Raw genomic sequence first — 26391 nt, forward strand, 5'->3', positions numbered from 1 at the left:
TTACATCTTGATTTTTATTGAAATACAAAAGTGCAAACCATGAAATATAAGATTGGTGCAGATTAGAAGAAAATAAACAGTGTGAACCGTGAAAACCTCAGGCCTGCACCTGATGAACATCAACATAAAAGAAGGCAGGGAACACCAGCAACAAAAGCAAAGCCAAAAATTTTGTACAGGAGCCCCTGTGCATGAGAGGAAACGGGGACCAACCTGGCCCCCTCAGCTCTCTCTGGAATCAGCGAACACTGCCACAAGGCAGCCAGCCAGCCCCTGCCGCCCCTGCGCACCAGAGAGCTCCAGTGTCTGCACACAGCTCGGGCTGGGGAGCGATCAGAGGCCGCGAAGATGGCAGGAGGCTCAGCAGAGGGAATGGGCTAGGTGCTAAGAGGCGGAGCGTTGAAGTGGAACAAGTACCCCCCTAGGGAGAGACGGCTAACAGCTAACCCGGAGGATGAGCCAGGGAAGAGACCCTTGGGCAGCTCTACAGCAAGGAGAAAACCAACGACCAGCACGTTACCTGACACTGCCCGCAGCTGGAGAAACCCAGCCCGGCCAGCGCCCTGCGTGACGGGCTGTCCAGGCCAGGAGGGAATGTAGCCCTCGGGCTCGGCAGCCGCAGGCACCAGTGGCCACCTAGCCAGCGCAGGCTGCAGGCAGGCCCAGGCCGCTTGCTCAAGTCACAGGAGGGAGAGTTTAATACAAGGCATTCTGGAGAGCAGACTGCAGAAGCAAAAGCAACCCTGTTACTGTGCCTGCTCCAGGGCCCCCGGCAGCTCCAGCATGAGGAGCCACAGAGGAAAGGGGATATTTACACTGGGTCCCTTCCAGGATTTGCAAGCACTTTCCCACCATGAGCAGTAGCAGGTTCCTGAACACCCTCCAAATCTGCTCCCTGCAGGCACTGAACTGGAGCAGGCTTTTATCCCTGCCTGCAGGGGATGCACCAGTCTCCATTTTTGCTAAAAAAGGAAACATTATTTCAAGAATTCACTACAAAAACCAAACAAAAACAACAACAAAAAAAAAAAGAGCACCCACCAAACAAACTATAGCCAGAAGAGGACGGGCACTTGCAGCAATCCCTGCTGTCCCTCCAGAGAGGGGCCAAGCTACACCAGCCCTGCTCCCATCTCTCCTGGGCAGGGAATGGTCCTTGCTGCTCTGCAGGGCTGGAACGTGCCACCCTCCCTGGGGAGCCAGGGCTGCACACAGGGCCAAGGCCTCGTGCCCCGGCACACAGGCACTTCCCGTTCCGAGCTGCCGACCTTGGGCTTGTTTGTCCCAGGAGAAGCGAGCTGGCTTTGCCTTTCCTCAGGGGGGGAATATAAGCGAAGCCAGGGTCAGCTGCAAGACACAGTCAGCACACCGTCTCCCCCGTACTGAAGCCCTCACAGAGCCGGGTGGCTGCAGGGAAAGGGGCTGCGCTGGGCTCCCTCAGCCTCCATGCTCCTCCCAGGCTGTCCGGAAAGCCTTGCCTCTTGAAACAAACACTGGGGCAGGTACACCTCTCTCCACACGGTCCATCCCAGATTACTCCTCCATAGCACATCGGCCCTTCTAACCTACCCGAGCAGGGAGCACAGGTGAATCAGGAGCTGAGCATCTCTCTACCTCCAAAACATTGATGTGGTTACCGCTGCCAGTTGTTCCGGCTGCAACAAGTCACATCCTGGCCGGACAGGTAAGACTCCTCCTGTTCCTGGCAGAGCGGGACTAAGCAGCCCTACAGCCTTTGTAGGGCAAAGTCCCCCGGTAGCCAGGAAGGACCAGACCCAGCCCTCTCCTAAAACATCTCTTGCTCCAGCCTTAGCAATGCTCAGTTTCTCGCTGACTGTTCCCACCCACGTGTTGGTGTGCCTCCTCTGAGCCAGCTGGCTGGACCTGCGCTGCCCGCAGAGCTGCCCATGTTCACGCCCACCCCATTCCAAGGCTTAGCAGAGAAGAACCATTTCCATAATTCCTGCAGCAGATGTCACTTATTTTGTTTACAACTGGGGCACCGACCTTCGGTCAGTGTTTAAAGGCAGGCTAAAATATTATAAAAAAGCAAATTCTATTTAACATTCAGTAGCTTTTTAAAAATCTGTTCTGCTTGGTCCAAAAGATTTGTCCCCGTCGCCAGTTGCAGCAGGGGGGGGACTGGCCCAGGCATGCGGGGTACAAGTCACAAAGACGGAACACACAGCAGTGAAGTAAGGCTAGAAGCTCCCTGCTAACACCCTACCGGCCCAGGCTCAAGAGAGGGATCTCAGCTCAGGGAACGGGAATGCTGCAACTCCAAACCAACAGGGGTGCCCTAACAGTATCGCAGCTCTTTGGGCAGGTGCCAGGCCCACCCCACTCTGAGCCCGCCCCGAGGACAACCTGACCTCTCCAGCTGTGCCCAGGGCACACAGGGTGCCTCTGAGCAGGCTTCCACGGTGGCACGGCAGGCGTGAACTGAGGCGGAGATGGGGTGAAGGCCCTTAGCATGGAATAGCTGTTCCCTCACAGCTTTGGCACGAATGCTCAGCACCTGGGCAGAAATTCCTAATCCAGGCCTGGTGCACTCCAGGGTGAGGGTTAGCCACAGTCCCCAGACCGCCCCTCAAGGCCAAGCTCTCGGTTACACTGTGCCAGGGAAAGTTCTGCTCAAAAAGACGACCAGGCAAGGTGGCCCGTGCCCGTTGGCACAGACACACATGCCCGACGGAGGAGTGCTGCTGCCACAGGGCAAGGCAGCGATGCTCATAGCGTTCAGCAGTTCAGTGCCACCTGGGCACTTGCCCCCCGCCATTCAGGCTCCCCAGCTGTCAAAGGGCCCCCCGCCAGCCCCCTTCCCGCACAGCCAGGTCTGGCAGGAACCTTTCCAGCCAGGCTGAAAATGCTGCTGGAGGGACAAACGCCTGAGCGGGGTAACTGTGGGAGGCGCCTCACCTACTACGCCCCGGCAAACACTGAGTAGTATCTGGAGTGGGCGACCCCAGAGGAGGTTGGGCTAAATTCAGCTTCCTTGCATCGGAGGCTGACAGGTAATACAGGCCGTGTGCCCCGAGCCTGTCCGTCACTTGCCTGCCAAAAGCAGGGGGTCTGGAGTGGTGTTCGCAAGCGCAGGACACGCTGCTACCTGGCACAAGGGCTGCCAGGCTCCCTTCCCTGCTCTAGGTGCCTCTGAGGAAAGGCAGGGTGTGCGCTCAGTGCTGAGAGATGGCACTGGCAGCAGGAACATCTCTGCCACAAAACCCAGCAAGCCTGCCCTAGCTCAGACAACCCAGCTGAGGCAAGGGAGCGAGCTGGGGCGGTTGGGAGCTTAAACAAAAAAGAGGAAGAGAGCAGGAGGGCAGAAAAACCGCATATGAGGGAAGGAAGAAAGGAAGGCAGGTCATCTGATAGGGCAGCAGACTGGTGATGAGCCCCGGAGGAGCTGCACAGGCTGGTACGTGGGTTAGGACTCCCCTCGCAGCAGCTGGGAGACCGGCTCCCCTCCCCGTCTGGAGCAGCAGGTCTCCTGCTAGCTTACTTACATCCTTTCTCCACCATCTCCACAGCCCTCGCTCTGCTCATCACCCAGAGTATCAATGGTCCCTTTGCGCTGGAGACAGCTTGGTCACAGCTCCAAGACAAGGTGGGAAAGAAGGTGGGAAGGTGGGTACAGTGTGCTGGTGTGGGCTGGCCTGCATTCAGGCCTCCACGTCCTCAAAGAGCTCCTTCTGGTGGTCCAGCAGGAACTTGGTAAAGGTATTGATGGGGTTGATGGCTTTTAGGGTGATGGCTACGTCTTTGGCCCACAGCAGATTCGGGCCAAACACAACTGCCAGGTTGGTGTTTGTCATCTTGTTTCTGTCACTGTGAGCAGAGACCTATGTGGCAAAGAAAGAGACCACTGTGAATCCCACAGAACAGCACAGTGGCTGCCCTTCGCCCCCCACAAAACCAGAGCTGACAGGCTCCCACGGGCAAATGGGAGGAGAGGAGCCGAAGGCTCAGTGCCAGAAGACAGCTGGGGAAACACACACGACACGCAGCATCCTCCCGCAGGAGCGGGGGAGCGCTATCTTGCCATTTGCTGCTATGGCTTAAGCACCAGGCCGGTATCGTCGCAATAGGACCAAAAGCACTGTCAGCCAATATCTCTACAGCCCACATCACCGCTCAAAACAATTTTCCTTCTTGCTAGAATAGCCCTGTAGTGGCTTTCCTGGCAGCAGAAAGTTCTGTAGGACGGGTCTGGGACCCCTCTGCTTAGTCTGATCTACTCAGACATTTTGCTGTTGTGCCTCCGCCCTGGGGAGCGTTCAGCATCCCTGGTAGAGACCACACAGGCTTAACACCCGCCTGCACCTCTCAGCACCATGAGAAGCAGCTGCTTAGGCTGGTTCATCACAATCGTTCTTGATCTCTGTATAACCAGAACATAAGGTAAAGAAAGGTGGTTTCATAGCCTGAGACTCATTTCTTCTCAACGGAAAAAAAGAGGGAGCAGACAGGCAAAAAGCTGACACTGGCACCTGACCTAGCAAACACCTGCCTGCCTTTGCAGCAGCTCACCTGCACCAGAAAGGCTGTCAGTAAACGGAGCACTTCATAGTTTTCTTCCGGCAGAGTCTGGAGTGTTTTGCGAACAACATCCACACGATTCACCTCCTCTACACCTAAAAATCAAGGGAGACAGGACAAGCAGGTCCATGAGGAATCCTCAGCACCCAACCTGATGAAAGCCCTGTTTGCAGGCACAGGGTATCCCATGCATGCCACCCCCACCCCCCCCCACCCCCAAGATATCTTTGCCCTTGGCCAGTGCATTCTTGTTACAACTCACTCTGGAAGCTGACAACATGGCTGTAGAGGCCAAAAGTGAGGAGGGGCTCAGGTAGCTCCCTCAAGAAGGTCTTGAGAATCACAGCAGGGAGGTGGACATCTTCATACTGCTGGAAATCTACAGGCACACCTGAGAAAGTAGAGCGGAGACTCAGCGCTCGCTGGCCAAAGCAGGACCTCCTCCAGACAAAGAACGGGACATGGTGGTGAGAGCCCTGAACTAGGGAAGCAGTGTTTTAAGGAAGAACACAGAGATGGCACTAAAGCACCGCATCTAGCAGAGTGGAAAAATGTGTCTCAAAAGCATATGCAAAGCACTGCTGAATCCAGCACTACATCTTTAGAAGTCATCAAATGAAACAGATGACCAAGTTTCTTCCTGGTCACCTTCAGTCCCCCCAGTATAACCAGACTAAGATGGTATATCTCACCCTGAGAAACACCGAAATTTTCAGGAAGGAAAAGGGCAGCAAGGGTAACGTGAGTGGGAAGGAATATGCTTTCCGCACAGCAGAATTATCAGGTGCTTCTCCCTTGCAACTGAGGTCATACCCTGATGGGGCCTCACCCAGGGGCCTGTCAGCAGACAGGAGCCACCACAGACTAGCTCCACCACAGTCCCAGCTGGACAGCAGTAGTTCGGTAAGGAGAGCAGCTCTGCTGAGTGTGGGCACTTACCCATGTTGTATTTTTGCTGAACCTCCCTGACAACCTGTGTATTTGCTGACCTCCGGAAAATCCCCTCTGTAGCAAGAGCTGTGAAGTGAGAGCAGATGGAGAAGATCAGCCATGTGAGAATCTCTAAAAATGCTGGTCTTACCAACCCCAAATCCGTGCTGTGGGGCATCCAGACAGACGTCAGCAAGTCCCTTTTTTAGGGAACAGCAATGCTTTCTGCTTCCACTGCCAGGCAAAGGGCACAAGGACCATTTTGCTGCTCTTATACAAGTGGGAGTATGGATGACTGGAAGAAAGAGGTCTCCTAAGCCCCGCACAGTTTCTCTGGGAGGCGAACTCACCCAGTGCAGGCTTTTACACCTTATTCTAGACTGCTGTTCTTTATCTTACTACACTCCGGATGGGAACTTGGGTGGAGGAGAGGCCACCGACATGAAATCAAGAGGGACTGCAGCTTCCCCTGAACGCTTACCATGCTCCTGCAAATGAGCGATGGTGTCTCTGACCACCAGAGGAACAGGCGACTGATCAGGGCTCTTCTCCCTGAGACTGCGGGAAGAGACAAAAGGTTAGAAGTGGCTGGTCCTCCCTGCCCTGCACGCAGCTCCTGAGTCTCAAAGTTGTCCACACAAGCTCTACTACATAGGGTCTTGCTATCCCCGTCCCTGGTTCAGCCATCACTCCAGCCTTCTCTCCTCCTCACCCGTCATGCCACATCATTCCCTGGAGCAAGTATGAACTCATTACTACACCACAGGAATATTTCTTTGTCTTCTGTAAAAATCATGGCTTGTAGATGCCCAGGCAAAGGGGTTCCCAGAACTCAAAGCTGCTAGTTAAGAATCAGGTGAAAAGGCTTAAGCTTCCTTTTTCCTTCCCCACAGGAACAAGGGCAGAAAGAAGCTGACATGTGAGAGAAATATATATGGAATAAGTTTACCCACCCCACCCCTGTAACGGAAGATACGTCAACCCAATGCCTGTCAGGAACGACCTAGTGATGCCGAGGCGCACGTAAGCTGCCACCCTCATGTTCGATTGCTTATACCACCCCTCTCAGGCTACTAACGAGCTCAGCCATGCAGCACCATGGGGTTTACATTTGGAAATGTTGTGTTGGAGCTGGGGAATGTGTTTCCAGATTGCTTCAGAGCATCTGTCTGGCCACACAGTACTGGCTCCTCCTCATTCCCCGGGGAGGCAAAATCACACCCAAAGCTAAAAATACCTTCCACACTTAGCCAGTATCGCTAGCCCTTGCCAGCATCTGTGTTTGCCTGTGTCACCATGCAGGAATGGGGGGTGGGAATCAGTACAAGGGTGAATAGAAGTGCTTTTAAAATAGAATTTATGATATGAAAGAAAACTAAGAAACAGATCTGCAGCACCGCTCAATCAAAATAGCACAGCCCTGAAGACCCCTCCATCAGCCTCCTACAGACTTCCTCTGCTTAAAGGAAGCTTCTAGTGGCATAAAGCTGTCCCCACGGCCCTTATTTTGCTCCTCCTTTAGTGACCCTTGACTGCAGAAACGATCTCATCCTAATTTAGATACAATCTAGCCAGGGAATCAAGAGGGTAGGACTAAACAGAGTCAGTCAGGAACTGGACATGAGTGCAGAGTTCCTCAGAAGAACGATTAAAGCTTCGTAGGAAGTCTGAACTGCAAGAAATTTTACAGCCACTTTTGCTGCTGTTCAGTTATACATACAGTGACCTTGTATCAACACAGTCAGGGCAAAAGCCACACAATCCATAGATACTCACTGCTGGAGCGAGACTCCAAACTGCTGGTTTGGCAGCGGTGGGCGTGGGGGTGTTGGCTTCTGGGGCACTTGTGAAGGTTTCTGCAGGGATCTCAGATATTCATCGTATCTGTGGCAAAACACAGACTAGTAAAAAGCCACTCCGCCTCCCAGAAAAAGCATGAACTGCACGTGACCCACTGCACATCCACTGGTAATAGCTCCAGCCTAGCATGGTTGATTCCAGCTATGCAAAAATAGGACAGGCAGCTCTGGAGCACAGGGGCAACAAGAACAAGCGTCTCGTTGCCAGAAAAAAAAAGCAGGGAGAAAGGAATACCTAACTGGAATCAGAAGCTGGAGTAGCCGAGGATGACAGCCAGCATGGGCAGCAGGACAGGACAGCACTGCTTGTAATGAGACAGTTGCATGTGTGTGTGTGAGGGACAGGGAATCAATCTGGCAGGACAGAGATTGTGGCAACTTTGGGAAGCCCCCCAAAAAACAAGCTGAACTGTGCAGAGGGAGCAAAGCGGGTGCCCAGACTCAGGAGATGTGCACCATGAGCTCCAGGTCAGTGTTAAGGTCAGCACCTTGCAGAAAGCCCCTGAGGCATGAGTGGGAGAGGGTGGGATTGGTGCTGCACTGGCGGAGGATTATTAATTCAAGGGCAGAACTGGGCACTGGGACCAAGGACATACAGGAAGGAGCATAGAGAGAAACAATACTCTTTAAGGCAGTTTGTCACCATTCCCTCCAAAACCACTGCCTGAGTGGAACAACCTCTTCCTCCCCTTGTCATTCCCCCAGAAAAGTTCCCTCTCCCAGAGCCCTAAGCAAACAGGAGACAGGTAGCACTCTCACTTCAGCACTTGGCTTGGGATTCCCAACTGTTCCAGCTTCACATACTCCTCCAGCTCACTAAGGAAGTTCACATAAAAAATCTTTCGTCCAAACTTAAAGCTGAAAAACAAGAGAAAAGCAGGTATGTGAGGAATCCGGTATCAGAACAGACCTTCCTACAGGCAAGAAGAGCAGGGGTCAGCAAGAGACACCAATGGGGCAAGGGGGCAGGTATGGCTGAGCAGCAGAGAGGTCGCCCACATAGCTCTCCAGCTCCATGCATTTCACCAGGAGACGCCAAGACTTTCCAAGTCACATTAGAAGCCCTAGCACATCCTAAACCGCTGCATTTCTCCTTCCTAAGTTCAGCAGTAGGCTGAAGAAAGTTTTGGTTTCAGTTGTTCTGCAGAGTTAGGATTTCAGCATCACCACAGTGAATTAAATGTAATTTGGACTGATGCTCTCACTTCCTTTTTCATTATTAGCAGAGCCTGCATCACTTCTTGGCTGGACAGAAAGGGAGCAGCACAAAGCTGCAAACTCCGTAGGTTCCCAAAGCAGTACTTCTTGTGACTGTTTCTGAGCTCAGGAACAGGAGGAGATAGCACAGGGTGAGAGACTCCAGGGTAGGCTTGGAAGCCTGGGCTCATCTTGTGCCCCACTGAGAATGCCCCGTTACTCCCCTGCAATGTGAGGATGCAGGTGAGGTTCCCTATAGCGTTTCCTACCTGATCAGAGGCTTGAAGAGAATCAGCAGAGTCTTGATGAACATGGTTGGGTGCACAATATACAAGGCTTTGATGTTCTTCTTGTACCTGCCAAGAGAAGCTAAGTAAGGATGAACTGCACTTCAAGCAGAGGAAACAATCTTTCTGCAAGATTAAGGCACCTTGGGTGCTCCATTCCTTTTGCACGGAGCCTCACCGCTCCCCAGCACCCACGGTCTCTGCTCTACCGTGCTTTGTAGCTGTGTCAGGCCACTCAGCAGCCTAAGGGCACACTCTGCTGTATTCCCAGATTCACCAAGAAGCAGTGAGCAGCCTCACCAGGAAGTAACAATTACACGATGGGGCTGACACACGTGCACTAGGACCTGGTTTTGCTGTTTGCCCGTTGGCCTAAAGGATGTAACTACAGAAGGTGCTGTTCATTCCATAATTCAGCCTGCACTAAAAAGCAACCCACCGCTTTAACAGCAGAAATAAGTGATAGTACATTATGATCAACAAGCTACATGGGGGACCTGGGGAAGATCTTTTTATGATACACTACAGAACAGCATGTTATATCCTTGCTTGATGCAGCCTTACTCACTTGCGATCAAATTCCCTGTAGGCATCCCGCAGCCAGCTCAGGGATGGCTTGTTCTCACTGGTCAGGCCATGGTGCAGGTACACCAGTGTGTAATCACTCTCCACGTATTGGTCCAATGTGAATTTCAGGTACCTGAGAAGAGACAGCTGCTGAACTCACTTCATGCCCTGCCACGGAGAGGCTCTTCCTCCCTTTGGGACTCATTTTCGTGTGCCATTGAAGAGGATTTGCATCCCCAGCAATGGAAGTAAGCACTCTGGGGGAAAAGGTCCAGCTAAAGAAGCCACTGCAGATAGATCTGGCCCCAGGAAACCAGCACCTGGGAATTATGTCAGGCTTAGGAAGTTAACAGCAGCCTCCTAAGACACTACTCACCCCAGCAGTTTCACGTGATCAAGTTGATGACTTGGGGGCATCCGGCAGGCACTGAACAAAATGACTTTCCTTCCATATTTGTCATCACCTGCAGATGAAATGCCAGAGATTACAGAAAGACTAAGGGCTACGTGGTGGTCTTGGCAGCAAGGGGTAACAGAAAATGGGAAACCGCCATTTCCAGGCAGAAGTCTGGATTGCCACAGCTGCCAGCAAAGCTAAACCTGATTCCCAGCAGTTACCATGGGCCCAGTATGGAAGCAGAAACCTGAACACCAAGGGCCTGGCAAGTCAACAATGCGAGTGGAAAACGGAGTCCATGCTCCAGCCCTGAAAGAAGAGGAAGGATTGGAAGCCAGGATGCTTCAGAGCACAGAGATGGAGGCCTCAAGTACAGAGCAGAGTGCTCAGAGCATTAATCCTGCAACACTGCCTCTGGGCGCTGCTCCTGATGCACCAGTGCCCAGGAAGGCAAAGGGAAAAAAGTGTCCCTTACAGGCAAAATAACCACTCCTTCCATCCTACACGCAGTCCAGGCTGCTTGTGGTCTGGTGCATTTGTTCCTTGCTTCACCTGAAGCTTAGTCCTGCACGCAGAACAAAGCCTTTTCATACCCTGGAAACCAAGAAATTCCTAGAAACAGGGCAGTCCCAGCCATCCTCCAGAGATGAGAAGCAATCATCATCATAAGCCTCTTCTACAGACGGATTCCCCAGGGGGATTGCAGAACAAGCTGTTCACTGCTTCCCAGACCTTCCATCCACAGAGATATTTTTCCAACTGAGCTGGAAGCAGCTGCAATGCACGGCACAACAAAGCATTCTAGGTAAAAACCCAGCAGAGAACGCTCCCCAGCCCACTGCAGCCAAATGACCCATCAAGCACCCTCAGCTCGGGGAGGACACTCCCAACCACCACTGGAGGCTTCACACACAACGAGCCAAGTTTTCCCCAAAGCAAGTCTTCATATGTCAGTGGACTTCTGCCAGCAGGGATCTCAGCCCCATGAACAAAACCCAAGCAGATAGGCATGGACAAGCTTAGTAGACATGCTAGGGGAATCGAGAGACTTAGGTAAGTAAGAACAAGGTCACAAACCTTTTGGACATATGGAGTTTGAGGGAAAGACACAACACTCAATCCATTTCCATAAGGATGACTTGCACCAGTGGAGATGAAATGGTTCCTTTAGTGTGAAGGGTTAAAGTTTTCCTTTCTTGCTACTCACCCTGCCCCGAGTGCCATGTTTTCTTGTCAAGCAGGAGCACGGAGCAGTGGAAGGGGCTACTGAGGTTATACTGAACACCACCCTCCTCCTTCCCCTACGGCACAACCATCTCACACAGACCACAGCACAGAGAAGCAGCAAGGATCGCTACTTATGCAGGACAGCCCTGCCATACATCATTCCTCCTGAAATATATTATTTTTCCCCCACTGATTTACAATATTCAGAGCATGCAGCCGTTTTCTCACCTTTGCACGGGCTCTGGCCCTCAACTACCGCTTGGTTACACTTGCCATGCAGCAACCGAGATCTCAAAACTGAACTCCAGAAGAGCAAACCTGAGGTTTCTGGCAACACTGCCTGCTAGCAACAGATGACCACTTGGTGCTGCAAATGGTAGCCAGAGAAATCACGTACACCAGCCACGACATAAGGATCCCACTAATCCTCTTTTAGCCCCATCCCAGCCAGAAGAACAGATTCTCTTGCTATTAGTTCACTTCTATTTTGCCCTCGCAAGTCCCATTTTCAAGTCACCCAGCAGACAACACAAGAGACAGAATTTACTGATGCACACAAGCCAGAACCTCTACAAAAGCTAGGGACACTGAGGCAGCACTAGGTACAGACCAGGAAACGGGTGGGCAAAGGCCATCACATTGACATACACATGCGGAGGTAGGGGGCAGTTAGGGAGGACGCATGACCCAGAATGCAGGACTAGGAGAGAGTGATGCAAGGCTCATCTGGAACAACCAGATACAGTCACAGCCAGGCCACAAGACCAACATCACATTGCATATCCCACGGTAGCCCACTCTCTGCCTAGCCCAGAGTTTCTTGGTAGCTTGCTACAAGCTTTAGGGCTGGGTCTAATGCACATAAGCTGTCTATAAAACAAAGGTGCAGGCTACAAAGTCCTGGGCAAGGAATATGCCATATCGTGACTCCTTCCAATGGTCCTGAGCCACTCTTATGGCTCCATCTGGAAGAAAAAGGGTCTTGCCTGCACAGAGCAGCAAGAAGATGGCAGCATCTGAGAACCTGTTGAGTTCTGTAGTGATGAAAGAGAACAGTCAGAAAGATTGCAGATCTTTGCAGATCATGGCTCTGTGCTGAAGTCAGAATAGGTGCTATCTTCAGTTAACGGAGAGCTGCATTTCACGCCAGAGTGGATGGTCTGAGGGCCAAAAGCAGACTGCAGGCTTGATCAAAGCAGGCCTTGCTTGTGAAAAACTGCAGCACAGCACCACGTTCATGCGATGTTGTGGGTGGCTACACACTCAGCTCAGGCTCCTAGGTGCTGATTTCCAGATCTGACAAGTCACAAGTCAGGAACAACACAGCTTAAACACCTTCCTCAGGAATGACGTGAAAGACTACGACAGGGCCTATGCAAAGTCTAGAATCTCGTTCCTTATATAGCTTTGGTGAAAAGGTCTGGGATCGCCGGTAAAGAAAAAATGGACAATCCATGATTCTGCCGAAGGGGAGATGGCATGTTTCCCCTGGATAATTTCCAGGGCCAAGTACAGAAAGATAATCTATAGTCCTCTGGATGACTAAAAAAAAAAAAAAAAAAAAAAAAAAGGAGTGGCCTGTTTTGCCTTTCAAATCAGAATGAATTTATGCATGAGACCTACACAGGAACCAGCATGCTCATTAGTGAGTGCTGGGTTCCACTCCAGTTTCATCACACTGAGCTCAGCCTGTCAGCACAGACACCTTCAGTACAACCAACTGCCAATCTTGGTTCCACCTGACATACATCAGACCAGCCTGGTTCCTCCAGACACTTTGAAATTCAAAATTCAGCATCAAAGCTGAACAATCAGTTGTTCCAATTTATAAAGAAGAACTAAAGCCCATTGCACGCATTCTTGGCTGAAGGAAGAAACTGCCTGCAGGTGGCCTCTCTGCCTCCAACCAGATTCTTACCGGGTCTGAGCTTTCCCAGACGCCCCATCCCTTGTACTGTTTGCTTTCCTGCTCACAATATTAATCTTAGGTATCTAGGTTTTCACCCTGTGTTTGCAAGTGCAAATAGCTCGAGTTTCCATGGAATACAACTATAGACCATGAAGTAATCAGCTTCTCAGGCTGTCTCCTGCTCTCCCAGATGAGGAAGGCTTGATACTTAACAACAAACCAACAAAGAGGCAATTATATATCATCTGTACTCACAGAGCACCCCAACAATGTACATATTTTTGTAAGTTCATACATAAATATTTTCAATCTATGCTGGAATTAAATTACCTCCCTATAGGATGTAAATCAGACATATATATATATATTTTAACAACAAAGAGCAGCCAATATGCAAAGCCTTTCCAGTCAAGACAGCTGCTCATCTAATGAGATATTGACTTGTAGCACAGATGGACATGCTAATTCTCCTGAACATTTTTATGGTGCTTTTAAGGCCCAAACTCTTTTTCCTCTCAAACAAAGAGCAGCGTTTCCAGTGCACTTCTGAGACAAGGGGCAAGGAATGTCACTGCTGTGGTTCCAAACCATCAGTGCAGGACCATACTCCTAAAAGGGCTGAAGTTTGAATACCGAGGCTAACGTTTCAGATCAAAACCTACAGCAATACAAACGTATCAGAGCAGAAATTCATATCGATGTAGCGGTACTGTCCTTAGACAGGACTCTATTAATACAGCCAACACAGAAAATATATGCCTGACTTGCAAATCGTGGTATGTATTTCTAGGTATTTCTTCTGAAATAATATCTGTTAGCCTTTATGCCATGATTGGAGGCTGTCACACCTCACTGGCAGCATAACTGCAGTCCAGGGACCCTGTTTATTCCTACCTTCATCAGGTACCCTTGGCTGAGGGCCCACCTCCATGAAAGACTCAAATGAGAATATCCTGGTACTTCGACACCAAGAGAAGGCAGATGGATAAAACTTGCCACCAAAAGATAACATTACAGGTAAACAACAAAGTTAACAGAATTCAAGGTCAAGCAGAGGCCACCACTACATAATTTTGTGACATTACTACACAAGTTTCATAAATCTTAGGATGTTATCAGGGCCACGGTCAGTAAAAAAAATTTCTCTAATGTAATTTCACGTTCCAGCCAAGCTTATGATACAGCTGAGTAGTGTTTAAGTATCATAGATTTTAGCTGCCTCTTGAACTCCAAAATGGATTTAGTCCCCCAGGAAAAGAAGGTAAGGAGCTTAAAGTAGAAGTATTTTAATACATGACATCTTCCAACTAGATATTCCCAATATCCAAATGCTGCCAGAAGCATAAAGCCTTACCAAGTGACTACAGCTCTAACTGACACAAAAAATACTACAGGGTCAGATTAAAGAACATAAAACGGGAGGATGCCTGAGAGCATGGCAAATCAGGGAGAAGAGCCCACGTCATGAGGCAGTGAGGATCAGCATTTCCACAGAATGTGTGAAGCTCTTGACCTGCTATTCAGAAACAGCAGAAAGAATTTCACACCGAAAGAAGTTTTCATGTACATCGAGAAGCGTGAAAGCACTGGCAGCCAAATTCTTAAGGCTTGGAACTGAAGTCCAGAGAGTATTAACAAATGCTCAGCAAGCACTGAGCAGTCTAGCACAGCTTCAGGCTAGAACGAGGAACAAGTCACCAAAACACAACATCTCTGCAGCCAAATGGAGAAGAAATAGATAACAGTTGCTTTCAGCTGGAGATCCCAGTTTAAGTGCCAGCTGCTTAGCATGTGAGTGCAGCACTGGATCATATGAAGGAACAGGAAGCAATCCTAGGATAAATTTCCAAAACACATGTGACAAGGATGTAAATCTGAGTTCCAACTGAATTGGTCCAAGCAGGCCACCACCATGACAGACGAGGAACGGGATTTACATTGAGACCAAAGAGCCCCAAAGTGCCCAAAGTAAAGCCCACATGACAGATTTGGCTCAGATGATTCTGCTGTGCCTGAGGCAGAGGTGCAGCCCTCAGATGACAATTTTGTGTAGCCTTTGGACTCCTGAAGATTTGCCAGTGCAGCCTAAGGCTGAGCAAAGTTTGGGCTCCCCTGAGACAGTCCAGCTACAGGCCACGGTCATGCTAAAAGAATACCATGATCTACAGTACCATGTTAGTGCCACAAAAAAAAAAAAATCTACCTACCTGGTTGGGCCCCATCAAGTGCACCCTGGTCTGGAGGAACAGAAACAAAGTTATAGCAAGCCAAGCTTCGCAGCCCTTCCCAGAAAGTAATCTTGAGTATAAAATCTCAGAGCCTAGCCAGATTGCCACTGGGATGCGTTTAGTCGCTCTCTTGCAGCGGTCAAGCTCCTTCCATTTCAGCTTTCCCCCATGCTCCTGTCTAAAGCAACCTTATCTAACAATCAGAGGCAGTAACAGCAACCCAGGATTTCCAAATCTTTCTTTGATTTGCAACTAATTCTGTATAATCACAGTCAAATTTCTGGCGCTTATTGTTACACTTCACTTTTAAAAGGGTTAAACACAATTCTGAATGTCAAGGTCCTCTGAACAAGTTCAGAAGCATATAGAGAATGGCATCATGCTGTATAAATAATATATCCAAAAGACTGTTTAGCAAGAAGCTAAATTTCACTAATAAGCTGAAGACAGGGGCAATTTAGATCTTCAACACACCCATAGCTTTGAAAGAAAAAAAAAAAGTTAAGTAGATTCTAAATAAAATTTAAAAAGTCAACTACCAATTTGAAAAAAGGTCTCTCTGTGCTAAGAGGGGTCTACGAAGGCATTTATTGCCAAGCTAAGCCCCTTTCCATCACTCTTACAGCTACATACAAGACCCACATGGACATATCAAGACAGGAGCCTGCACAGAGCAGGGCTCTGGAAAGAAACCCATTCCCTTGATCTCCCTTAGAAATGTAGAATCCTTTGGAAACTCTCCATTCCCTTGATATTGCATGTCAAAACATGGTGCACAGGCTGGGCTTGCTTTGGTTGGGCCCAATTCTACAGAACCCGTTCATCATTCTGTATCATACAAATACCGTTAAAAAAAAAAAAAAGAAAAAGAAAAAAAAAGAATGTCAAAGCCAGAAACTACATCCAAAAGCAGCAGAAATACAGGCACTCTGTATTAATGGAGCCAATAATAATGGACCGTACTGGAAGGGAAAAGGACCCTTGTTAGCAAAGGACCTTGCTGAGCCCATTCGCCACCAAAGACAAAACCCACACTGCATTAATATACTCTCAACACAAGTTCAGCCTGCAACTTCTGCCTTTGCCTGCTTAGAGATACAACAGCTACTGGTGCCCCAAGACTGATTTCCCCCTGCACACCCCCCTCCCATGTTAATCACCAACAGGGCAACAGCAAATCATCAGCACTAGTTCCAGCTTTGGCACCTGCAGCCAACGGCCAGCCACAATGCTTTTCAGGTAGGTTTGGTACCAGATTCACCACGAAAAAAATTCACTATTGAAACTGCAGCTTCATTCTAGTAACATGCAAGAAGGTACGCCCCCAGCTCTCCACCTTGCTTTCCCACTTCAGTCACAGGTCCTACACACACTAGCATCACGCCTTCTCTGCAAGGGCAGCCCTAAGACTGCCAATTTATGGTGTGAGGCAGCAGATTTCCCACAAAAACTAGCAGAAACACACTCTGAGCTTCAGCAAAGCTTTGAAGTCACTGAGCAGAGACTACAGAGCTGAAGTAAATAGTGATGGCCACTCTCCTGACACCTGCTATGCCAACTTCTAGCCTCAACAGCAGGGGAAAATTCATACATCTACCACACGTTAAGCCCCAGTTTTCTTATCCCAAAAGGAAGAAAGTCAGTTATTGTGTTAAATGGGAATGCTGATGCACCTCACAGCCATAAGTTTGCATATGGATCACAAAGGTAAGACCACTATTTCGGACTGGGCAGAAGAATGGGGAAGGAACACTGGCAGAGAGTTGGCAAGAGCCCTGCTCTTCCCACACAGCCCCAGGTTCCCAGTAGGAGCTGCCATCTCTGGAACCCTCCTTTAGACTGTTATTAACTAATCTGCCATATTCTTGCAATTCAACCTCTGTTGAAAGTCAAGGCCAAGATTATGTCACATACTAGACTGCCTCAGCCCCCAAGGAGATGGAAGCAGCACCTTTGCCATATAAGAATTAGTAGGAGGATACAGAAACGCTTAAACGTAACAGAAATCTGGGATAGCTCCTCAACAGCCTTCAACCAGAAGCCTATGCCTCCTCCGAATGCTATGTGATGTGAGGAAGGAAAAAACCCCACACTTTGCAGAAGTGGTTTGTGCAGTGAAATCGAGCTGCCTCTGCTCCAGCTTCTAGCCACGTGTGAAGTTTAATTTCTCTGCTACAATGCTCACAAAAAAAAAAAAAAAAAAAAAAAGGAACTCGGAGCCAAGATGAGCACAAAGCACAAGCACGCAGAGACCTCTCCAGAGCCTGCGTAAAACACTCCAGAAACACACACTTGAAGGCAGGTCTGAAAGGACAGGCAGTGTATCACTCTTTCCTTCAGAAAAGCATTGAATCCCAAACCAAGAGGCTTCCCAAAACTAAAATACTGTGATTCATAACAATGCCATAGTACTCTCTCAGAACTGTGGCCTGGATGCCTTTTGCTGCCATCAGCAATGACATGCCTGCTCCTTCCCCACAGACAGTTTCTTCCAGGGAGACCCCAGTCCCCAGAAGAGACAGGACCATAAGGCACAAAGGAAAGTTTCCGTGAGACTGCTGCACTATTTTTAAGTGAAAAACAAATGCAAACTCCTTATTTATCTACCAAATTCTGCAGAATGGTTTTCAACATTTTTTTCCATCTTTAGGCCAGACAGCCAGGATATTCAAATCCAGCATGCCTTGAACTAAATGAAAATTGAGGTCAGTTAGAAAATGAGTGCACTAACTTTTTGTCATCAAAATTGGGCTTTTAGTAAGTTATTAACACCGTACACCCATCTTGTAAGAAGCAATTACTTTTCTGACCACACAGGATAACCCTGGGATCATGGAGTTCAGCCCGAGGATGAGAACCAGCCTTCTGCTCCTGTCTCAAAATAGCATCATCGCCTCAGAATATATTTCAGGGAAGGCAGGAACAGAGTTAGCCATATGCTTTCTGCTCTGAAGTGCAGAACAGGGAAGGACAGGGAACAGAAAGCTCATAAATCAGCAAAATGGATAAAACCACCCTCGATCTGCTGCCATTTGGTAATATTTACAAGAGAAGCAGCATGGAGCTATTTAGTTTCAGGCTCACCATGGCAAGCGTTCATTGCACCTGAAGGTGCTGACAAGCACAACTTGTCAGTAGAGCCAGATCCAAACAGTTTCATATTAATCCTCCAATGAGATTTTGATTCTCTAAGCTACTTCTAATAAGATTTTCCCGGATTTTCCCAGATTGTTTGCCTCCCAACAACAACCCAGAGAACATTACCTTGCCTGATTCTCCAAACAATTAGTGTTATTAATAATTGACCAAGAAAACTGAACAAGCAGCTTCACTCCAGAACCCTGACCACCAACTCGGGCCCCTTGGATCAATTTCATAAATCCTGCTTCCAGGAGACGAGAAACCAGCGAGTCTCACAACTACGTAGCAGCAAATCCACTATCCGAGCTGTGCTACTAGGTCTTCCAACGCCAAGAAAGGCATCACAGCAGTTCTGTGTCTGGGACCATCACGTGCCTTCAGTTAAACCAGTTAGTGGGGAAAACTGGTCAGAAGCAGCCAACGACAGAAGCTTCTCGTGCTACTTCTGCACCATAGAGACACGATAGGGACAGAGAGCTCAGTAGAAACACAAATTTAAACCCCGACAGGGCAGAGATCTCTTTCAGAATGCAGGCTGCCTCCCAGTCAGCCATCACACCACCCGAAATCCTTTCGGGAAGTTAGAGAATTCTTCATTTGTTATCCCAGTCAACGTGTCAAATGGCTGCATTCCACCCACCGAGCCACACCTCCACTGGAGTGATACTCCATACAGGGAGCTCTGAAAAGAAGGGTCATGTTACCTCGGAACAGAAATCCCGCAGGAAGACTGGTGCTTGAGGCAGGGCACAAATTCTGTCCCCGGTTTGGGCTGACATTCCAGCCTTATCAACGTCTCTGATCTAAGCTCTCTTCTAAGGACCTTGTCTGAAGTGAACAACAGGATCACTTAACTCGCCAGCTCCCAGAGTCCAGAAACACAGTTACCTCTGCCATTCACATTCCAAATATTCTAGCTATTATCTCTGAAACTGGAGTCCACACATCTGTCCCTTCCCAGTTTCAGAGTAGCAGAGACCAGGGTGTAGACCTCTACAAACGCCAGTCCTGAAATTCCAGCCCCATGGAAAAGAAGGTTAGTAACACATTTGCAAATGAAAGCACTTGTGGCGATCTAGGAGGCATAATGACCCAAATGCTAAAAACACCTGGCCTGTCAACCTGAGCAGCCAGAGACACACAGGAGGCAAAGGACAACAAAGCTTCGAGTTTGCCATTATCATTTCGCTCCCAAAAAGACCTAAGATGAGAGGTCAGGAGAAAGCAAGCTCATTCTAGAAGACACCCCAGAAAAGAATGATGTCAGGACAACGCTTACCAAGGAAAGTGCCTGAGATTCTTCCCTCCGTGGTCAAACCCTACTGCAGAACAACCCCGAATCAGGAGCATTCCAGCTTGTGCCTCTGCTTCACTGCAAATTCGTATGTGGGGCAGGGACCAAGGTACAGAGAAATGGCAGTAGGAGGTGGCTATAGAGATTATCAAGGAGGAAGTGTGTATCAAGTCAAAACAGGTTGAAGAGGCGCTCTTTTTTTAAACAAGGAAAGCAGGGTACACTGGAATCACCCTTCCCTCAGGCTTACCACAGCAACTTAAAAAACACCCCCAAAGCTCTTTCTTAAGGAGGTCCCAGCAGTAAATCACTAGGGGTTAGTGTAATTAAAATAATTTGGGTAAGACAACCACACAGAGAAAATCCAAATGCTGGTAACCCTGAATGGTCAGGTCTTTCCTTGCAGTGGGACATGGGCCTATTCCCCCTATTTCAGATTTCTGTAAATGCTGTTTCTGGACAGGAGGGCAAGCTCTGGTCTTTCCCATACGAGATTGCTGCCGGACCCACCGTGGATTATTCAGTCAGCTGAGGACCTTGCAGCTCTACTGCAAAACTATGTAATTCCATGGCATTATCATGCAAAACCCACATCTTGTGCTCAGGATATAGTCAAGAGCCCCACCTAAAAAAATTCAGCAAAAGCAACCAAGTCCCACTAATAACATAACCAAGACAGTAAGAGCCCAGAAGGAATGCAAGTTTAACTGAGATCAACGGAAAATTACACATATCGCAAACATTCAAGAAGTCTGGTGCTCCTTCTCTTTACGATGCCAGCTGCCATTGCCACTTGGGCCTGGTGTATAGCAGATGCCCCCACAACCCCATTAGAAAGACCCTTCCTCAGTCCAGCTGCAAAGACATTAAAGAAGAAAACAGAAAGACCACTACCTGCTACTTCCACAATGTGGTGCCTGGCGATATCATAGTAGGGATCGTCCCACTGCAGGTGAGTGACGGGCTCAGGGGAGCCTTTGGAGTCCTCTGCGCAAAACACAAAGAACAAGCACTCAGAAGAAGGGATCTGAGCACCCTGGTGAGGGGTACAACAGAGAGAGAGGGATGAGAAAAAATGGCTCTTCAGCATGGGCGGGACTGATGTAAGCATCTGTTCACCTCAGAAGTTCTGAGTGGGCAAGAGCAGCAATGACTTCAGAAGAGACCCATCAATCCCATGAGGTCTGTATGTGTCCCTCAGACCGTACACCCTCTTGAAAATGTCTGTTCAGACATTCACAAAGACAAAACCCAAGTGCCAAGGGCATCACCATGGCTTGCTAGAGCAGGAGAATCTTAACATCGCCTCATGACGGCTGCCCGCCCTATATGCCCTTTAGCTAATTTCCATGACCTCTTTGGGCAGCAGTCCATAGCATAGGATTTCAGAGCAACAACTCAGATCTCCAACCCCACCTCCCACATGGAAGTTCCGGACCCTTCCACTCAGAAAGGCCAAACTATCCTGCAACAGACCATAATGGAGGACACTCAAGGACTCCGAGCGTGTCTGTACCATCAGCATCGAAGTGCAGCCAGCTACAGGACTGAGAAGAGCATATTTACATCAGCTGGCTCTGAGCTTTTTAGTGCTGTTCAAACACAGGGCTAATTCGCTTGGGTGTGGTGCAAGATTAATGTGTCTAGGGAGCTTTCAAATGGAGCTAGGGCTCTCTGTATATGTAGATATGACCACAATGCTGCAGGTCAAACAATTCCTTTTTGGCCAAAACCCAGACCCCAAACAAGCAGGATACTTACCTGATTTAGGAAAAGCAGGGGCTTCATCTGCTGGCCAGCTCTTATCATCTATGGAGGCCAGTTTGAGCTGGCTGAGGGACTGGTTGGTATCATCCAAGTTCAGGTCATCCTGAAGCTCCGAGAGTGGATCTGTAGCCATGGTCCCCAAATACCGCAGTTTATTTTGCAGCGTCTAGAAAGAGGACAGCAGAGATTGCTAGGTGAGACAGAGATCCCAAGTTTACCTCCCCATAGAGGCTCTTTCTCTTCTCACCGATTTTCCCCGAATCCTACCTTATCTATACTTATCCAGAGATACTTCCTCCCCCCGCCCCTTAACACAGCCAACTCCTCCTCCAAGCCAGAAGCACCAACATATGCCAGATTCTTTCGTGCCAAGTGCTATCAAAAGGCCATCAGGAGCCTGTACCAACCCTCTCAGTGAGTCTCTGCTTGACCACAGCTCTGTACAGAGCAGTTTCTCTCCCAAAACAGGAGCAGCAGCAAGACGCTGAGGAAGGCGACAGGCTATGCCAGCCCCTGCCTGATACACTCACTGTACCAGCTCTGAGCTCCCCCTCCCTCCGAAGGGCTGGCACAAAGCCCAGCTGTTTCCACAGTTGGCCCAGTGCTGGAAGCTTTCCCAGGAATCACCCTCCCCCTTCTCCCCCCACCCCACACCCCCCCTCCATAAGGCAGGGCCAGAGCTCTCAACAGCGCTGAAGTGGGTGCTTCACTGTGCTGGGATCTGAACGCAGAAATGAACAGCTTCTTAAAACAGGATTTCATAGGCTGAGCTAGTAAAACAGGGAGGAACAATGCACATACAACCTCATCTCCTTTCAGCATCACCCAGCAATTCCCTTCTCCTACACGACAGCAAGCAGCAAGTAATCACCTCTTTAATTTAAAGCCATATTGCTAGAATGAGTATTTTTCACCAAGCATGCCATAATAGTGAGGAGACCATGGAATTAAGAGGGTCCAGGATACAGACAGCTCAGTGTGCTTGCTGCTGCTTGCAAATACTTCTCCCTCTCACCTGGAGCAGAAGATGTGTCAAACCCAGGACTGAGCTAACACAGCACACAGCACCTCCTAAGGGTACCAATTCTTAGGGACAACCCCTAGGAAATAGCTGTTATCCTCTAAAGTCAGCGTCCTGAAAGTAAGCAAGGAAACACTGGAAAAGACGAGTATGTAGATCTGGATCGCTCACACAGACCACACGGACAGTAATTCAGCAGCCAACAGGCAGCAAGCCAAGAGGAACTGTAGCAAAACAAAATGACACCTTGCATCAGCAAGACTCTGTAACGCTGTTTCTCAGACAGGCTTGTGCTTGTTTCACATTACGAGGAGAGCAGAGTTCAAAGACGATCTGAGGAGGCACAACACCTTTGTGTCATACGATCATATTCATAGTAAAGCTATTTCCTTTAACAGAACGGAGGGGAGCAATGCCGTTTTGCATCTTCCATCCCTAGAGCCTAGATTGTGTATATTTATCCAGAGAAGCCGATGAAACAGTTACTCGGATACGAGCACAGAGGACAAAACCTGTGAGAGACTGAGTACTGGACAGCATCACGTCCAAGCTCAGGGCAACACTCGTGACCAAGCTTGGTGATGCATTTTGAGATACAGGAAACTGGATCTTCAGTTTTCCCCTCCCTCTGGATCACTCCATGCTTGTTACTTCCTGCCCTCCCTTATCTACTACTCACCAGTTTACAACCAGTTTGCACCTCTCTGGGGCTCCCCAGGGGCTGCGAGCTATTGCTAAGCAAATGAAATAAGTTTCCCGAAATATGAAAGAGCAAGACAGACATGGGCAGCGGATCACCAAGACAGCATGGCAAACATACAGGGTCTCACCACTGCAGCCAAGCAGAGACCCTGCCCTCCGGTGAGGACTGCGAGAGCTGTCTGACCACCTCCAATCTCAAAGGGATGAGAAGCAAGAAACCAGGTTCCCTTGCACCGTGAGCTTATGCTGGAAGCATGCAGCAGCAGAGCCAAGGGACAAGGACTCCCCACCCCTAGCAGCTGATCCGATTTCTATGGTAACACCAAGCACCAACTCTTCTATGACTCAGTACACTTAAAGCATGCCCCACTGCAGCTCAGCAGCCCCACAACCCAGCACTCCATGCTAAGGAAGCATCTACGTCCCCCCAGGGCAGCCCCTCAGTACCCCCAGCTCCCAGGGACTTCCCGGCCCTGGTGGGGAGAGAGGATCTACATTCAACTGCTACCATCCACCGAGGTGCCTTTCACGTGAGATTCTTGGGGATGCCCAGTAGCAACAGCATCCCCAAAGCAAGGTCCTGGAGAGCTTAGGGACTAAATCCAAACCCTCCCACAGCCGAGCGATGGTAGTGCTGCAGGGCCAGCAAGACACTAAGCATCCCCTACACAGATCACGACTTGGCTTCACAGTCAACTTGCAGCGCTTGATCGGAGGCAGAAGAGCTGGTTATTAGACAGCACTGGGGGGATTTCCCATTAGGTTTAAAATTAATCCTAGCGTGGCACGCCATGTGGAAGAAGGAAGTTGTTAGTGGGATCCTTACAGATCCTTACAGTTCCATGCTAGAGAAAGAGCCCAGTGGATAGCGCTCTTGCTAAAACCTGCCCTACCCCTTGGAAAGGCAGACCAGACTCCCCAGATAGCTCTACATGCTTTCACAGCCACAGCAGAAATGTTAATGGAAGGAGGATCCAGAGCAGAAGACCTCTTAGATTTCAGGTCCTTCTTGTGAACCAGACTGTAGCTCCCAGAGAGCCACAGAAGGTCTTTTGCAGACTTTTTCCCAGCCCTTTCTCCACAGTGCAAAAGACAAATGTGCAGGGTCTCACATCAGGTAACCCTAGAACAGTTCAGAAATACAAACCTCTAAATGCCTGGGAACTAGCAGGCACGGAGAAGGAGACACCTGGAGTTAGGATGTAAGAAACCACTTGCAGATCTTAGTACCAGGGTATATATTTTGCTTCCCGACAGTGCAGCTGCATGAGATGTCTCCCTGTGTACTCAAAAACAAACCTGTAAGCAGGACTGCTACTGAACAGAATGTCCACCTGTATCCACGGGGTGAAACAGTTGTCAAAAAACCAGCATGTCACCAGATTTAACACAATTTAAGAACCCCACTTGTTTTAGATAAACGTCATGACAAGATGCAAGCGGTACACCCTGTATAGCCAATCATAAGGTCAGAAAAATGACATACCTAGATTAAAAAAGTAAAAAGCCTAGTCAAGCATTTAAAGAGTCACACTCGACATCAGAAGCATTGACCTACTGCCAGGCTCTAAAGGCCCAACTGTTTCCATTTTCCCAAGCATTTCAGTATGTTTTCTGCACCTATGCTGGTTGACCTGAATGCCTGCTGTCTAATAAAAATTAACTTTCTTAGTAACAGAGAGATGTGCTGGAGAACAGCACGTTCTGCTGAAGGAAAGAAACCACAGCCCTTTAAAACACAATTCTCACACAGATTCTGAGTTGAAGATTCCTTATACAAGATACCACCAGAATTTACCCAGGGAAGACAGTTCACTTCTATCTATGAAGTCTCAGTACGTGCTGTTCACACAGACTGTTTTTTTTCTACAATTACAGTTTCACTACTTTCCGTCGCTTATTTCTAAGCCGCACCTGCTCAGCAGTTGCCTTCTGCTTTTCTTCCAGATATACTATTAATTCAGAAGTAAATCTACACATCAAGATATGTCCATGCATGTATTACCATGCCCTGGACAATATAATACACGCTCTTATATGCAATAAAGAATTACAAAAGCCAAGTGGCCTCCTTCCCTTTCTAATTAACAAGCAATGCTCAGACCTAAAGGAAGCCCTGTGTTATCTTACTGACGCCGCTGCCATCCGCACCTCCTCCCAGTTTTGTTTCACTTGTACAAATGACCGTTTTTCTGTATATATCCACCAAGTCCCTGCACTTCGCCAGAGTCTTAATATCAAGCACGTTGCAAAAAACCCTCTGAAAACCAAGCAGCTCCTCAGCAGCCAACCTTTTACGAACCCAGTGGCGTGAATGAGCTGCAGGACTGAGACTCACTGAGAGTCCAGCCCAAGTCTTCCTGTGCACCAAGAGCATCACCACCCCTGTGCTACCCTGAAACAGCAGAAAGGTCAAGAGCCAGGCGGCTTTGTCTGGCTCACGACCAACTAACTCAGGCTGGACATGCTATTCCTCAGGGAAACTCTTGGGTCCTTCATTATTGTCACAGCTTTTTAAGCGAGCAGCCTTCCTTCCCCAGGCATCTCAACCCCTTTGCGGAAGGCCGCCGCTGCACATCCATCCCAGCTGCAAGGAACCTCCTCGCAGGGGGCTGCGTGCTGGGCCTGGGAGCACGGACAGGGCGCACTGCCTCCTCTTGGGAGCTGAGCACACGGTACAGAGGCTGCTGTCAGCACCCGGCAGGATCCATCCACGGCGGTGGCCCTCCTCCTCCTCCTCACCCTCCTCCTCACCTCTCCCATTCCCTTCACCCCTGTGACAACCCAGAGCCAACTCCACCGCTGGGATAACAAGACTCCAAGCCTGGCTCTTTCCCCTGTCCGAGGAAACACCCCCGGGTTTCCCCAGCACACGGCACCGGGGGCCATTCCCAGCCCCGGGGCACCCTGAGGGGCGGCAGCCCCCGGCCGGAGCCCACCTGCAGCCAGGGCCGGGCCTCGGCGCCAAAACTGTGACTAAACCCCCCCGGGCTGCGAGCCCCGCTCCTCCCCGCCGCCCAACCGGGGCGGGGGTCTCCCGCAGCCCCCCGGGGCACCCAGCGAGGGCCCGGCCGCGCCCGCTTCCCTCACAAACAACCGCCGCCCCGGACGGGAGACGCAGCACCAGCTGCGCAGGGCCCCCCACGGCCCGGCCGTCCCGCTCGGCCCCGGCCCCGCCGCAGAGCCCCTTCCCCGCCTCACCTCGGCCGCGCCAAGGCCAGCCCGCCGTGCCCCCGCCGCCGCCCGCCTGTCAGCCCGCCGCCGCCGGAAGCGCGGCCCGCCGCCAGGGAGCCCCGCCCCGCCGCCAGGGAGCCCCGCCCCGCCGC

General features: G+C 49.7%; 1 protein-coding gene across 3 annotated transcripts; it reads right to left on the bottom strand.

Annotated features, from left to right (window-relative positions):
• Positions 1 to 26365, bottom strand: ARHGAP1 (Rho GTPase activating protein 1). Of its 3 annotated transcripts, none has more exons than XM_055806735.1 (14): positions 26267 to 26365; positions 21337 to 21508; positions 20470 to 20562; positions 15120 to 15149; positions 9756 to 9843; positions 9381 to 9512; positions 8795 to 8881; positions 8088 to 8186; positions 7246 to 7353; positions 5951 to 6027; positions 5479 to 5556; positions 4802 to 4930; positions 4531 to 4634; positions 1 to 3842 (listed from the first exon to the last, which is right to left on the bottom strand). In XM_055806735.1, exons 2-14 carry the CDS (start codon positions 21473 to 21475, stop codon positions 3663 to 3665), a joined length of 1344 nt encoding a protein of 447 aa, XP_055662710.1. In that variant the 5' UTR covers positions 21476 to 21508; positions 26267 to 26365; the 3' UTR covers positions 1 to 3662. The 3 variants fall into 3 exon arrangements, with proteins under 3 accessions (XP_055662710.1, XP_027640923.1, XP_005236415.1); XM_027785122.2 differs by lacking the exon at positions 26267 to 26365 and adding an exon at positions 24213 to 25146; XM_005236358.4 differs by lacking the exons at positions 15120 to 15149; positions 26267 to 26365 and adding an exon at positions 24213 to 25136.
• Positions 26366 to 26391: the final 26 nt, after the last annotated feature.

Source organism: Falco peregrinus, chromosome 1 (genome assembly GCF_023634155.1).
Source record: "Falco peregrinus isolate bFalPer1 chromosome 1, bFalPer1.pri, whole genome shotgun sequence".
NCBI classification, from domain to species: Eukaryota; Metazoa; Chordata; class Aves; order Falconiformes; family Falconidae; genus Falco; species Falco peregrinus.

Bases quoted from the DNA above. Each gene is read 5' to 3' on its own strand.
- ARHGAP1 (XM_055806735.1), bottom strand. From the start codon at position 21,475: ATGGCTACAGATCCACTCTCGGAGCTTCAGGATGACCTGAACTTGGAT. The intron at 9,513-9,755 runs GTGAGTAGTGTC...GTCTCTTCTCAG, and splicing joins GATCACGTGAAACTGCTGGG to GTACCTGAAATTCACATTGG. The intron at 3,843-4,530 runs GTGAGCTGCTGC...TTTGCCACATAG, and splicing joins TGACAGCCTTTCTGGTGCAG to GTCTCTGCTCACAGTGACAG.